We start from the raw sequence: 15,126 nt of genomic DNA on the forward strand, positions 1-15,126 counted from the left end.
TCATAAAAGCTAAAGTCGACAGCAACATCACAGACTCTGTGGTTCAGTGGATAATTATTTGCCTTTCATGCGTGAAGTTTTGGGTTCGAACCCCACTGTTGCTTAAGTTTGTCATCATCTACGACTTTATGCTAATAAAACCCCGTCCAAAAAATGCTACAATGTGAAAGACTCAGTGGTTCAGTGGATAAAGCATTGAGTTTTAATCAAGGAGACCCGAGTTCAAGTCCCACTAATGCTTATGTTAAATTGTTGTCAGCAAATCCAACAAAGATCTTCAAACAGCAGCTCTCAGTGTGAAAGCCATGATGGCGCTACTGGCTAAACACACGTTCTCTGCTGATGAAGCTGCGATAGAGGCGTGGGTTCGAACCCCAGTGACGATCAACAGAGACTCAGTCAAAGCTTTAACTGCTTTATTGTAGACTCACACAGGTCAAATATAAGTTCCTGCACATGTTCAGACAAGAGATCTGTGGCTCACAGGTAAGAGCGCTGCCTCACGGGTTCAGAGGTTGCTGGTTCGATCCCAGCCGGATCTCCGCGATACGAGTGAATGGAGTGTGAGTGAAGGGGTGGGGATGATTCGGGTCCCCCCCCTGAGGCCCGGCACCATGTCCAGCAGCGGTTATGCTTCTGGACACAACGAAAAAAATTTAGCTGTCTAAAATTTTGGCCCGCCGTCCCTTCCCCACCTTCTTAGGTTCACATCATTTGCTTATTAAAGGCGTGACCCTCCAAAAACAAAATGATGGGAACCTACATGTTTACAAGCAAACACACACTCACACATTACAAGTCTTACCTGTCCATCAGCAGAAGTCCATCATTACAGTCAATGTCTGTCCACACGACCCACAGCTCTGCTTCTGATGACTGGACGCTCCAAACCTTTATTCTGTAGAGGAAACAGACATTACTCCATACAGTTTATCTAAAACATCAGAATGCAAAACTTAGCCTATATAATAGTTCATAAATATAAGATGTCATAATACTGCATTAGATGTATAATATATTCAACACTTCAGCTCTACTAAAGCATGAAGCAGCAGAAACATCAGAGCTTAAAACTCCAACTGACTCTAATAACAAACAACAGTCCAGTAGATTATTACCTTCAGTAAAACTACAGCAAAACAGCCAAAAACACCATTCCTTATTATTCTGCTTCATGATATGAGTATTAGATGGTGATTACAAATGTAATGAATTTGTTCTTGTGAAGCTCTAACAGTGAGTTCAGCATGTAAACAAAGCCTGTGATAAACCTTCACAGAAGATTAAACTGCCTTCATACTTGGTTAACAAGTGGCAAATTAAACAAGAAGTTATAAGTTAAAGACACCATCAAATTAAAGTTTTGTGTGTTCGCGGGAAACACATTAAATCCTTCATAACATGAATGTAAATAAACTGACATGAGCGATGAACGATGAATCAGTACAAATGTAGACAATTATACAAAACATAATGAGTTTATAAGAACAAATTTACTTACCGGTGAGTTCCCTGACACTTTATTCCCTCATTTTATCGATTTATTTGCAGGAATATGTTTAGTTGAGTGATCAGTTGTCATCTGCACGTGCTGTAGCGACTGTCATCAGCGTCATGTTGTCAAGGACCCGCCGGTGTCGCGCTGACAGTGAAACCCGCTTACGCCACCTAGAGGAGCGGATGAACAACTGATCATCAGATTCAGTCGTTCTGCTGTTAGTATTTCAGTGCTAAGCTAGCCTAGTTAATTGAGCTCTGGGCAAGTGAGTCTGTCGCTAGTCTTAGGTGAGAGGGCTGTGATTTAATTTCCACATATTTGAAAACTAATCCGTGTTTTTTCAGGATCTGAGTCAGATCTGCTCTCAACTGATGCGGAAAGACAGATAAAGTGTTCTGCTGAAAGGAACGCGCCTCGAGCGTAAACGGTAAACAATGATAAAATACGGTCCAAAAGAGCTTATGAGATTTGTTTAGTGTGTCTTTCTGTCACGTTTTTATGTTTTAAGTGATGTTTATCGCGTTTGTGAACAGTTAAACAATGGTTTTGTGTTGTTGTGTCACTGTTAATTATGCTTTTTATTAGTGAATATGACAGGCCCAAGTATGAGATCAGATGAGTGTTTCAGCGCCGCCTTGTGGACAATAAGTGCATCTGCATTTCTATATGAAAACAGCAGCAGGAGGAAAGAGACTTAAAGCAAGTGGTGCTCAATGCAGAGCCAAAAGACGTCCAGCTCCACCTCTGTGGATCAAATGGGTGGAGGGAGAGAGTAATGGGCGGGGTTAGGGTGTGGTTAGACCTTCTAGCTCCACCCATTACACCCAAATTACATCTAGAGAGGGATCTGGACTTCACGCTCCACCCGTGGCTCTGCGGTGAACAGCTGCTCAAATACAGTGTAATCCTGCTCTGGCTGAGCCACTCTCCGGAGTTTAGCTCCAACCTCATTTAAAACACCTGAAGCAGCTAATCAAGGTCTTTGTGTTTACTAGAAACTTCCAGGCAGGTGTGATTGACTGTTTGTTATTAAAATAAAAACACGTTACTTGAATAAATCAATGTTTTTATCATAGTTATGTGTAGCACATACTCACAGCAGAAACAATGAAGTCCTGTCATACAAATGAATGCAAGAAATGACAAGGTGATTCATGATCTCAAGCAGGTAAAAGACTGTAATACAGATTACAAACACTTACCAAAACTGAATGTAAGAAGAAAGTCCTTCCACAATCACTACAGGTTCAGTGTCTCAGTGGACGATCAACTGCTTATTCTGTGTGAAAGTCCTGAGTTCAACTCTCACAAAAATAGTTTCACAAAACAAACCTTTTCCAAAACACTCAGTAACTGCAGATTCAGTGGATAAAGCTTCGTGTTTTAATCATGGAGACCAGAGTTCACATCCTGCTGTTGTTTGTGTTCAATCACTGTCATAAAAGCTAAAGTCGACAGCAACATCACAGACTCTGTGGTTCAGTGGATGATTACTTGCCTTTCATACATGAAGTTCTGGGTTCAAATCCCACCATTGCTTAAGTTTGTCATCATCTATGACATAAAGCCAATAAAACCCTGTCCAAAACACTCAACAATGTGTAAGACTCAGTGGTTCAGTGGATAAAGTGTTGAGTTTTAATCAAGGAGACCCGAGTTCAAGTCCCACTAATGCTTATGTTAAATTGTTGTCACTAAATCCAACAAAGATCTTCAAACAGCAGCTCTCAGTGTGAAAGCCATGATGGCGCTACTGGCTAAACACACGTTCTCTGCTGATGAAGCTGCGATAGAGGCGTGGGTTCGAACCCCAGTGACGATCAACAGAGACTCAGTCAAAGCTTTAACTGCTTTATTGTAGACTCACACAGGTCAAATATAAGTTCCTGCACATGTTCAGACAAGAGATCTGTGGCTCACAGGTAAGAGCGCTGCCTCACGGGTTCAGAGGTTGCTGGTTCGATCCCAGCCGGATCTCCGCGATACGAGTGAATGGCGTGTGAATGAAGGGGTGGGGATGATTCGGCTCCCCCCCTGAGGCCCGGCACCATGTCCAGCAGCGGTTATGCTTCTGAAAACAACAAAAAAAAATTTTGCTGTATAAAATTTTGGCCCGCCGTCCCTTCCCCACCTTCTTAGGTTCACATCATTTGCTTATTAAAGGTGTGACCCTCCAAAAACAAAATGATGGGAACCTACATGTTTACAAGCAAACACACACTCACACATTACAAGTCTTACCTGTCCATCAGCAGAAGTCCATCATTACAGTCAATGTCTGTCCACACGACCCACAGCTCTGCTTCTGATGACTGGACGCTCCAAACCTTTATTCTGTAGAGGAAACAGACATTACTCCATACAGTTTATCTAAAACATCAGAATGCAAAAGTTAGCCTACATAATAGTTCATAAATATAAGATGTCATAATACTGCATTAGATGTATAATATATTGAACACTTCAGCTCTACTAAAGCATGAAGCAGCAGAAACATCAGAGCTTCAAACTCCAACTGACTCTAATAACAAACAACAGTCCAGTAGATTATTACCTTCAGTAAAACTACAGCAAAACAGACAAAAACACCATTCCTTATTATTCTGCTTCATGATATGAGTATTAGATGGCGATTACAAATGTAATGAATTTGTTCTTGTGAAGCTCTGACAACTTCGGTAAAGTTGGTTTTATATTCGCACATTCGAACTTCTGATAAATTCAGACTTTCTAATAAATGTGCAATAAATTAATGTTTGCGAATTTTAAGCAGCGACATGATATTGACAACCAACGATTGTCAACTTACAACATTTTTCACAGTCGATCAAAATAGGCAAGTATTGTTTAATGGCATATTTATTTGTGAATGTCCACTGAATGTCCAATGTAGTGTGATTAACAAGGCTATTGAATACGGATGTCCGAATGTGCGAATGTAAAACCAACTTTACCCAAGTGCTCTGACAGTGAGTTCAGCATGTAAACAAAGCCTGTGATAAACCTTCACAGAAGATTAAACTGCCTTCATACTTGGTTAATAAGTGGCAAATTAAACACGAAGTTATAAGTTAAAGACACCATCAAATTAAAGTTTTGCGTTCGCGAGGAAACACATTAAATCCTTCATAACATGAATGTAAATAAACTGACATGAGCGATGAACGATGAATCAGTACAAATGTAGACAATTATACAAAACATAATGAGTTTATAAGAACAAATTTACTTACCGGTGAGTTCCGTGACACTTTATTCCCTCATTTTATCGATTTATTTGCAGGAATGTGATCAGTTGTCATCTGCACGTGCTGTAGCGACTGTCATCAGCGTCATGTTGTCAAGGACCCGCCGGTGTCGCGCTGACAGTGAAACCCGCTTACGCCACCTAGAGGAGCGGATGAGCAACTGATCATCAGATTCAGTCGTTCTGCTGTTAGTATTTCAGTGCTAAGCTAGCCTAGTTAAATGAGCTCTGGGCAAGTGAGTCTGTCGCCAGTCTTAGGTGAGAGGGCTGTGATTTAATTTCCACATATTTGAAAACTAATCCGTGTTTTTTCAGGATCTGAGTCAGATCTGCTCTCAACTGATGCGGAAAGACAGATAAAGTGTTCTGCTGAAAGGCACGCGCCTCGAGCGTAAACGGTAAACAATGATAAAATACGGTTCAAAGGAGCTCAAGAGATTCGTTTAGTGTGTCTATCTGTCACGTTTTTATGTTTTAAGTGATGTTTATCACGTGTGTTCACAGTTAAACAATGGTTTTGTGTTGTTGTGTCACTGTTAATTATGCTTTTTACTGGTGAATATAACAGGCCCAAGTATGAGATCAGATGAGTGTTTTAGCGCCGCCTTGTGGACAATAAGTGCATCTGCATTTCTATATGAAAACAGCAGCAGGAGGAAAGAGACTTAAAGCAAGTGGTGCTCAATGCAGAGCCAAAAGACGTCCAGCTCCACCTCTGTGCATCAAATGGGTGGAGGGAGAGAGTAATGGGCGGGGTTAGACCTTCTAGCTCCACCCATTACACCCAAATTACATCTAGAGAGGAATCTGGACTTCACACTCCACCCGTGGCTCTGCGGTGAACAGCTGCTCAAATACAGTGTAATCCTGCTCTGGCTGAGCCACTCTCCGGAGTTTAGCTCCAACCTCATTTAAAACACCTGAAGCAGCTAATCAAGGTCTTTGTGTTTACTAGAAACTTGCAGGCAGGTGTGATTGACTGTTTGTTATTAAAATAAAAAGACTTTACTTGAATAAACCAATGTTTTTATCATAGTTATGTGTAGCACATACTCACAGCAGAAACAATGAAGTCCTGTCATACAAATGAACGCAAGAAATGACTAGGTGATTCATGATCTCAAGCAGGTAAAAGACTGTAATACAGATTACAAACACTTACCTAAACTGAACGTAAGAAGAAAGTCCTTCCACAATCACTACAGGTTCAGTGTCTCAGTGGACGATCAACTGCTTATTCTGTGTGAAAGTCCTGAGTTCAACTCTCACAAGAATAGTTTCACAAAACAAACCTTTTCCAAAACACTCAGTAACTGCAGATTCAGTGGATAAAGCTTCGTGTTTTAATCATGGAGACCAGAGTTCACATCCTGCTGTTGTTTGTGTTCAATCACTGTCATAAAAGCTAAAGTTGACAGCAACATCACAGACTCTGTGGTTCAGTGGGTAATTATTTGCCTTTCATACGTGAAGTTCTGGGTTCAAATCCCACTGTTGCTTAAGTTTGACATCATCTACGACGTTATGCTAATAAAACCCCGTCCAAAACACTCCACAATGTGAAAGACTCAGTGGTTCAGTGGATAAAGCATTGAGTTTTAATCAAGGAGACCCGAGTTCAAGTCCCACTAATGCTTATGTTAAATTGTTGTCAGTAAATCCAACAAAGATCTTCAAGCAGCAGCTCTCAGTGTGAAAGCCATGATGGCGCTACTGGCTAAACACACGTTCTCTGCTGATGAAGCTGCGATAGCGGCGTGGGTTCGAACCCCAGTGACGATCAACAGAGACTCAAAGCTTTAACTGCTTTATTGTAGACTCACACAGGTCAAATATAAGTTCCTGCACATGTTCAGACAAGAGATCTGTGGCTCACAGGTAAGAGCGCTGCCTCACGGGTTCAGAGGTTGCTGGTTCGATCCCAGCCGGATCTCCGCGATACGAGTGAATGGCGTGTGAATGAAGGGGTGGGGATGATTCGGGTCCCCCCCTGAGGCCCGGCACCATGTCCAGCAGCGGTTATGCTTCTGGACACAACGAAAAAAATTTAGCTGTATAAAATTTTGGCCCGCCGTCCCTTCCCCACCTACTTAGGTTCACATCATTTGCTTATTAAAGGCGTGACCCTCCAAAAACAAAATGATGGGAACCTACATGTTTACAAGCAAACACACACTCACACATTACAAGTCTTACCTGTCCATCAGCAGAAGTCCATCATTACAGTCAATGTCTGTCCACACGACCCACAGCTCTGCTTCTGATGACTGGACGCTCCAAACCTTTATTCTGTAGAGGAAACAGACATTACTCCATACAGTTTATCTAAAACCTCAGAATGTAAAAGTTAGCCAACATAATAGTTCATGAATATAAAATGACATGCACATTCTCAGAACTGAATCGAACTTTAGTTCTGGGTTGTTAACGCAAGACGCACAGCCGACTCAAACCAACTGTGGAAATTTACCGTGGAGGCTGATGTGCGAGTTGACGATACTATGCAAGCCTGAGGCACGTACTGGAAATATGCTTATTATGACGATGATTTTATTAAACCCTACAAAGACCTTTCTGAAGAGAGATCTAAATAAAATTGACTATGGTTTATAATGCATGCAGATTATATTTTAAGTTAAGCTAAATCAAGACTGGTTTATTCTTTACTTTAGACATGTATCTGTGTTTGTGCATCAAGGTCTGTAATGTGTGCTGTACATGCATGACGTATTCAAGATGTTGACTACTCAGTATTGGTCAGTTGTGACTCGTATCCGACATGAAGGATCAGCGAATGAAGCAGGGCTGCAACAAACGGTTATTGGGTCGATTAATCATCGATTATTACACCGATTAATCAGTATGCTTTGTTCAACTATTCCACTAACAATTAGCTAAATATTGAGTTATAGGCCTACTTTAACTAATAAATAAAACAAGGAAATCACTTAAGCTTTTGAAAGTGTATTTTTAATTAATTTCGAGCCAACTGATTAGATCAATCTCCTTCAGGTTTTTTCTCCTCACAAGTTATCAATATTCCAACTGTTATAATGACTGGTACTGTGTTTTATTAAGAAAATATAAATATGAAATATGAACATAAAAATATGTAATATTGTGCATATTTTTTTTAAAAAATGCTCCTCTCTATATATTTTTTAACTATCGAATTTATGGTCATTGAATGGCTTTCCTGAGGTAAAATGTAACATTTTGTGACATTTGTTTGCAAGCTGTTTTATTGACATCTTTCTGCGGTTGAAACTCTGATTAAGTGATTACATTAGAGATGGATTCATTTCAGTAAGTTGTACTTTATCTGTTTAACATACTTTTTGATGTTTATTTCGTGCTGTAATAGCAGAAAAGAGGAAAATAGGTTCACATGCGGCTTGACCTGAGGTGCTACAGCGATCTGTAACGCCAAAACCACATGTATTGTTTGAATCCCGTAGTAAAATTGACAATTTTAAAGCTGAGACTTTGTTTTTTATCAAAAGCAACCTGAACTGTCTCATCTGTCGGCGTGTTGTCTGTCCTCTTTGCTCTGCTATGTATCTTTCACTGCGTGAGAAAATGGACGTGTGGCGTGAGAACAGTGAGTTTGAATGAGAGTTGGTGGCCCTGCATGACAGCATTTTCTTATAATTATGCTAAATGTTATGTTAAACTCCCACATTTTACGGGTTTGATGTCGTTTGGGCTCCGAAGCGCCATGTTTCTGTCTTCTTCTTTTGGATAGTATCCGGGAGGGCTGCATTACAGTATTGCGCTACAGCGCCCCACTGGTCAAACCGCGCTATTGCAGGTCCTTCAACATGAGATCAAATGGCTCATTTTGTGTCAAATCAACAAACTTCGCCAGTTCAAATTTTTGATTTTATTCACATTTTTTTCCTGAAGAACGACACATACATAGTGATGAAAGCCAGTCATAGATGAATATTTATTTAGTAATCCACTATTTTATAGAGGGGGGTCAAAATGACAATTTTAACCTGAGATTTGGAGCCAAATTACAGGTGGTAAAATGACTTTAGAAAGATGACAGCATCATTATTTCATTGTTACTGATGGATCCGAAATGGTTTATATTCATCTATGCATGTTCATTTATTCATATTCTATGTAATCACTCATTATTAATCATTTTTTAATCTCTTTATCATCATTTATTGTTTATGAATTTTAATGTTACTTATGATTTCAAGTATTCATATTATCTTACTGGGATTACTCACATCTAATCACTTATATTCAAGAAGGCCCATATATTTACTCCATATTATGCTCTTTTGTTGTTTTGATCTCTATTGTATTATTTCACCTGTTGAACTGTATGACTTTGATGTTCCAAGTGAACTTTAAGTTTCTGGGTAAAAGAGGGTTTGTTATTTTTGTGGTTGAGTTGGGTTTCTGCCAAAATTTTACCAAAGCGTAAATGTTCTAGAATGGATCACATGATGTACTTTTTCTGCAATAATATTTTGTATCTTTGTATTCAAATGAAAGGGAATTTTTTGTCAAATGTTAACTTGTTATTGTATTATTCCGAAGAAGGTGTTACCCCACCCATTTAGATACTATTTTGGGGTGTTTATGCTCTGTTTGATAATGTCAATTGTCACAAGATCACCAAATTATCCAATGACTGTCAGAATAGCAGGAAACCATCAAATGTCATGAATTTCTTTAAAAACTCCGAGCCATGGAAAGGTTCATTTTGACCTTTCTTATCTATCCAAAACAAGACTTCGAATGTGATGTAAGTTTTTCCAATCTTTGGGGTATAAAAACTTGGCTCATCCTCTCAATTGTCACCTTTTTCCTGCTATCTTGATTGCATCTTGCTGTCTCGTTGGCGCCATTTCTAATGATTTTCTTGCAAATTACTATACTCAGATTTCGGAATGCTCTTATTATGAATGTTCGATTTCAGATTTTAATTTTTACCTTTTGGTTTTATTAAGCATTTCTAGTATTGATTGGAACTTGCGTGTGAGGTTAATTTTAATTGGAAATGAATAAATAATTTTCTACAACGTCATCACGGCCTGGACCTCATTTTCTCAGGAAAACGCACCAGTTACACAGATATTTGGAGGTCTATTAGTAAAATCGGTTGACTTTAGCTATCTTTGTTGCATTATATGCCAACGGTGACGGGTTAAAAATGGGGGAACGCACATCTTATGTTTTCATGCCTAAGTTTACATGCCTTTAACTCAATAAGATATCTTAATATCCTTTTAGATTTTTATTCAGACGTGCTTTGCTGCTTTCCTACCTTGGAGTGCATTCTCCGAAAGCAGCCATGAAAATATGAGCTAGAACTGACGTCACACTCAGGCGACGGAAGTTGCGTCATTGAATCACAGAGGCAGAAATGGCTGGTTTGATCAAAAAGGTACGTGGGGAGGTCATGGAAAACATTAATAAAAACTACTGATATTTATCCGTAAATGAAGATTGTGTCTATGCTAAGGCGTTTAAATATTTCCGCCTTTTTTGTACGTTTGTCTTAAGCGTTTGAATTTTATCTTTAAATGCATTAGTCGTGCTTTGTTTTGGACGATTGTGATGGCTGGTGTACTGTAGTAGGAGATGGAGATATATATTATTATAGTTTAATGTCTTTTTGGAGCTGTAAATGTCATGCATGGGAAATCAAGTTGTGCATTTGACATTTCAGAGTGAGATTTATACTAATATGCATATGTGCAGTAATGTCTTTATCATAATTGTGACATTCTTATTACATAATTGATTAAATGAAAATGCATGTGTATTAATAGTTAAATGTTAAAATGACTTCATTGCATACGCTGTTTCTGACGCTTTCATTAAAGCATAACGTTTATGGAAATATGCTGATTGTCTTATTTTTAGACCACAGGCTTGGTTGGCCTTGCTGTCTCCCACAATCCACATGAGGTGAATGTCTCGAATTTGTTTTGCTTTATTATTTATTTATCTCCATTCTGTATAACAGCATAATATTGCATAGACAAATTAAATGTTTTGTTTGCATTAGACTAATATGTACATTAGGCAATCTATTGAATAATTGTTGTATTTCCTAAAGCGTCTTCGGATTCTGTACACCAAGATCCTGGGCTCTCTTCAGACTATGCCTCAGGACGCTGCCTACAGGAAATACACTGAGCAGCTGATCAACGAGAGGTTCAACCACGTCAAAGCTGTAAGACATTTAAAATGTTCTGAGAGATGAGTAGTGATTGACCGATATTGATTTTTTCGAACCGATACCGATAATTTTTGTTTATGTGCCTGATAACCGATATGCAGAACTAATATTTATTTACTGTTATACTGACACGATTACAACACCACTGAACAAACCATTTTAATTATATCAATCACTCCCTCCTTGCATAGAAAGCAAAACAAATCTTATTTATACACCATTAAATTTTGTTATTTTTAATCTTCATATTACAACAATAATTTTATTTATAAAAAGCATCAGCAGCAACACTAATGTTAACAATAAGCAAAATAAATGTAGAAAGTCTAATGTTTTCAAATGGAGAAAATAAATTAAAGACAGGAGTCATATGAAGTTTGCAGAAATGTAATACTTCATTTTAAAATACAGTTTTAGTAGATTTATAAGCTGTTTAATAGGCTAAAGTAAAGAGTGAAGAATAATTTGCTGGATAATGTGAAATAACTGAATAATATTCTCTGGAATACTGGAATATAACAAACAAAACATCGTATTTTATTGCATTTCTCAACTGGTATGTTATATCAGAATTATTAATAATGTTTTTGTCATTCTAGATTATGAAATATCTGCTGACAAAGCACTGTTTATCTATGCATTTACACAGAACTGTACTCAAACTGCGATCGCTTGTGGAGATAATAAATAATTAATTACCATAGAGTTGCGTTTACTTGGATATTTTATTATCGAATTAATGGTTATATAATAAATGTTTATATAATTATAAATAATGTTTATAATTATAATTAAAGCATGTGCTCATTCATGGCTGTATTATTTAATTCATGCAAAGTTACATCTTTATTGGGACAGGACTTGATGAGTCCCCCACGTGACTCTGTGAGCTACATTTCAGGCATTTATGTAACACACCTAATTTGTGCATTAATAGCTGTTATGTTAAATAAAGTTTACTAATTGCAGTAAAGCAGGTAAGTATACTTTACCTGTGCATGCCGTTGTCTCGTCTCCCCTCAGATGCGCTGTAATGGCGATCCTGCGCGCAATTCTCAAAACACCCACAAGATGGCGGTGTTTATCGGTAAATCCGATGTTACAAAACCGATATCCGATTATGATAAAATGCTCAAATAATCGGGGAAAACATCGGTAAATCAATATATATCGGTCGATCTCTAGATATGAGATTAAGATTGGCTTTAACTATCCCTTATTGATGTAAGGAGATTGTGTTGATTTGAGTATATGTCATTTTTGTTCAATAAAGGAGCCAGATGTGGAAAAGCTTGAAAAGAAAATCAACTCTGGACAGATTGAGGAGGTTATTGCACAGGTGAGAAAATGCAATACCAAAGAGTCTCTGGGCCATTACTGTCATCAACTGAGTTTATAGAAAATGAAGTAACATTGGAGCGGTTTGGTGTACCTCAGCATCTCGTGTCTCTCCACAGGCTGAGGCTGAACTTGCCTTGTCCAGGAAGATGACGGAATGGAAACCATGGGAACCGCTTGTAGAGGAGGCACCGGCCAACCAGTGGAAATGGCCCATCTGAAGTCCTCATGATGTTCATGTACATATATATTATGTTTATATTAAATAATAAATAAACTCTCCGTTTAAGTTGTGCATTTTTTGTACTTGTTTGTTATAGATTGGAAGTTAATTTTTAATTTATAATACATTTTAATGATGATGAGAGATGACACCTCAATGAGGGACCTTTAAACTAAGAAAAAGTAAAATTTATAGGCTACATGTATATTAAAAATTAAATTGTACAAATAAAATTTGTAGTCTTTTGTCAACATATTGTGCAGCAGCACTTGGAATGAACTCATGGTCCAATAAAGGCTAAAAATGAATGTCAGAAATCAATTTAAAAAAGCTAAATAACACATTAATGCCATTAAAAAGGGGGAAAAGTTATTAAAGCAAAAATATTCAGTTTTAGTTTTTCTGCATTTGACATACTGTATAATGTGTCTACGGACTTTAACATTAATATTTTACATTAAATGTAGTCTATAAATCTTATACAAGAATTAGAAAATTGTTTAAAAGGTTTAACTTGTCACACACATGTCAGCGTTTTATGCTAAAAAATAATGGGAGAAACGAAGCTTTTCGAAACTTTGAATCAATTGAACTAATTGATTCGCAAAATCATTCATTGATTCGAAGCGCTCGAACACGCTGGTGACCCCTGTTGGTCAGAACAGAGTAATTACAGCAAAAACTAAGACTTGACTACAACATCGCTTGCTTTTTATTATAAAAATGTGTCTTTAAATATCTAAAATTTGTAAAACTGATCCGAGATCAGGTAAAAAATCATGTATATACTCACTCTTTTGTGTTCACAAGCGGCGAACCAGTAAATAAAGCCTCGTTTACTGAAATCACGTGACTTTGACAGTTTGATACGTGCTTCGAATCGCTGGTTCAAAAAAAATGATTCACAAAGGTTTTGAATCTTCACGAAGCGTGTTTCGAAAGCGTTCATCACTACTAAATAATATACATACCATAAAAGGGGGGAAAAGCAATTATAACAAAATGTTAAAGTTAAACACACATGTAGTCTTGCAATATCACTTATAATAAAAATAAATAAATAACACAATTATTGAAAAAAAAAGGTTCAGCTTGTCACTTACCAAACTTTTGCACTTACCAAAGTATTTCATATCAACTACATCCAGTTTGGATCGGAAGATGAGCATTGTACAATGTTAATAAAAAATGACGGACACTCTGAAATGCCTTTGAGAATGCAGAGGAAATTATGTTTTATTTTGCTTTCTTTCTTGTGTCCAAGTACGTCCTGTGTTAATGTTTGACCAAAGGCCTAAAAGATTAGACAGTTTAAATAAAGGTTGATAAATATGGAGATAAATAACTGAATGGTGGGTATGAATTGATTCAGAGATTCACTGCTGATTTAGATCTAGAAGGATGGTGTTAAGAGAAATGTATGAAAATGTCTGTTACAACACATATCAACTAAGTTAATTTAAAAAATCATTCAATTTCTACAGTAAAAAACGAAGCATTCAGTTTCTACAATAACAAAAGCAAACAGTAAAAAAGAAACTAGTCATATAAATGTATTTTGGTCTGTCGGTGTGACCGATGTTTTATATATTAGAATCACACCTCTCTCTTCTGTACTAGGACGCTACATTCAAGAACGCTTTTTATATCTAAAGATTTTTTCCCCCCAAAATAGATACCGTATGAAATCTTTTGCCCTGCTACTTATAAATATTTCTTCAACAGTTATGTCCAACTAAACCTAAGACACCACCAGCAATACAGAAGTCACCATTTCTCCAAAGAGTAGAAATTTTGGCATTAGTTACAACAATAATATTATATCAAAGTACAAAGGTAACAAAAAGGCACAATAAAAGACCAAATGACAGTATATCCTGTACCCACATAGTCCGTGTAGAGACTTTGGGAGGGTTTTGAGCAAAACTACTTTCTCTTGATTCAATGTACAATTCCTTCAGTGAAGGGTGACGGGTCTGTTTAGCTACATGAGAGACTCCAGGCTCTCCGACGGGTTGGCAGGGACCGTGCCGTTGTTTTCCGAGTAGTGAAGAGCTCTCTCATCCTCCTTAGTGCTCACCAAACTCAGGATCGCTTTGTAGAGGAACTGATACTGTTCCTGCACACACAGGAAGAAGTACATTTTATAATTCATATCTTATCAAAGTAAACATTGCAAAAACACTATTTTCTTACTTGTTTTTTTTTTGTCTTTTTTTTATGGAAGCTTGTTTCCACCACACCACTTTTTTCCTTGCAATTCCGAGTTTATATCCCTCAATTCTGACTTTTTTCCTCAAAATTCTGAGTTTATATCCATTAATTCTGACTTTTTTCCTCACAATTCCGAGTTTATATCCCACAATTCCAACCTTTTTCCTCACAACTCCAAGTTTATATCCCCCAATTCTGACTTTTTTCTTCATAATTCAGAGTTTATATCCCCCAATTCTGACTTTTTTCTTCATAATTCAGAGTTTATATCCCCCAATTCTGACTTTTTTCCTTGCAATTCTGAGTTTATATCCCCCAATTCTGACTTTTTTCCTTGCAATTCCGAGTTTATATCCCTCAATTCTGACTTTTTTCCTCAAAATTCCGAGTTTATA

The 15,126-nt window shown here is 37.5% G+C and overlaps 2 protein-coding genes and 1 long non-coding RNA gene across 8 annotated transcripts in view; 2 read left to right on the forward strand and 1 right to left on the reverse strand.

Annotated features, from left to right (window-relative positions):
- The first annotated feature begins 1,705 nt into the window (after positions 1–1,705).
- LOC125244563 lies at positions 1,706–2,596 on the forward strand. The gene is made up of 2 exons (XR_007179329.1): positions 1,706–1,925; positions 2,084–2,596. It is a non-coding gene; the product is annotated as an uncharacterized LOC125244563 (long non-coding RNA).
- A 7,419-nt stretch (positions 2,597–10,015) lies between these two features.
- On the forward strand, positions 10,016–12,589 carry ndufa5 (NADH:ubiquinone oxidoreductase subunit A5). 2 transcript variants are annotated; one of them, XM_048154646.1, is made up of 5 exons: positions 10,016–10,155; positions 10,638–10,682; positions 10,834–10,950; positions 12,230–12,295; positions 12,414–12,589. In XM_048154646.1, exons 1-5 carry the CDS (start codon positions 10,135–10,137, stop codon positions 12,513–12,515), a joined length of 351 nt encoding a protein of 116 aa, XP_048010603.1. In that variant the 5' UTR covers positions 10,016–10,134; the 3' UTR covers positions 12,516–12,589. The 2 variants fall into 2 exon arrangements, with proteins under 2 accessions (XP_048010603.1, XP_048010602.1); XM_048154645.1 differs by lacking the exon at positions 10,016–10,155 and adding an exon at positions 10,196–10,258.
- Positions 12,590–13,727: 1,138 nt separating this feature from the next.
- ptprz1b (protein tyrosine phosphatase receptor type Z1b) overlaps positions 13,728–15,126 on the reverse strand; it is a 52,613-nt gene continuing 51,214 nt past the window's right edge. For all 5 annotated transcript variants that reach the window (XM_048154640.1, XM_048154642.1, XM_048154639.1 and 2 more), the window contains one exon: positions 13,728–14,636. In XM_048154640.1, the coding sequence (XP_048010597.1) occupies positions 14,502–14,636 (135 nt within the window). In that variant the 3' untranslated portion in view covers positions 13,728–14,501. The remainder of the gene's footprint in view (positions 14,637–15,126) is intronic.

This window comes from Megalobrama amblycephala, linkage group LG14 (genome assembly GCF_018812025.1).
Source record: "Megalobrama amblycephala isolate DHTTF-2021 linkage group LG14, ASM1881202v1, whole genome shotgun sequence".
Classification (NCBI taxonomy): domain Eukaryota; kingdom Metazoa; phylum Chordata; class Actinopteri; order Cypriniformes; family Xenocyprididae; genus Megalobrama; species Megalobrama amblycephala.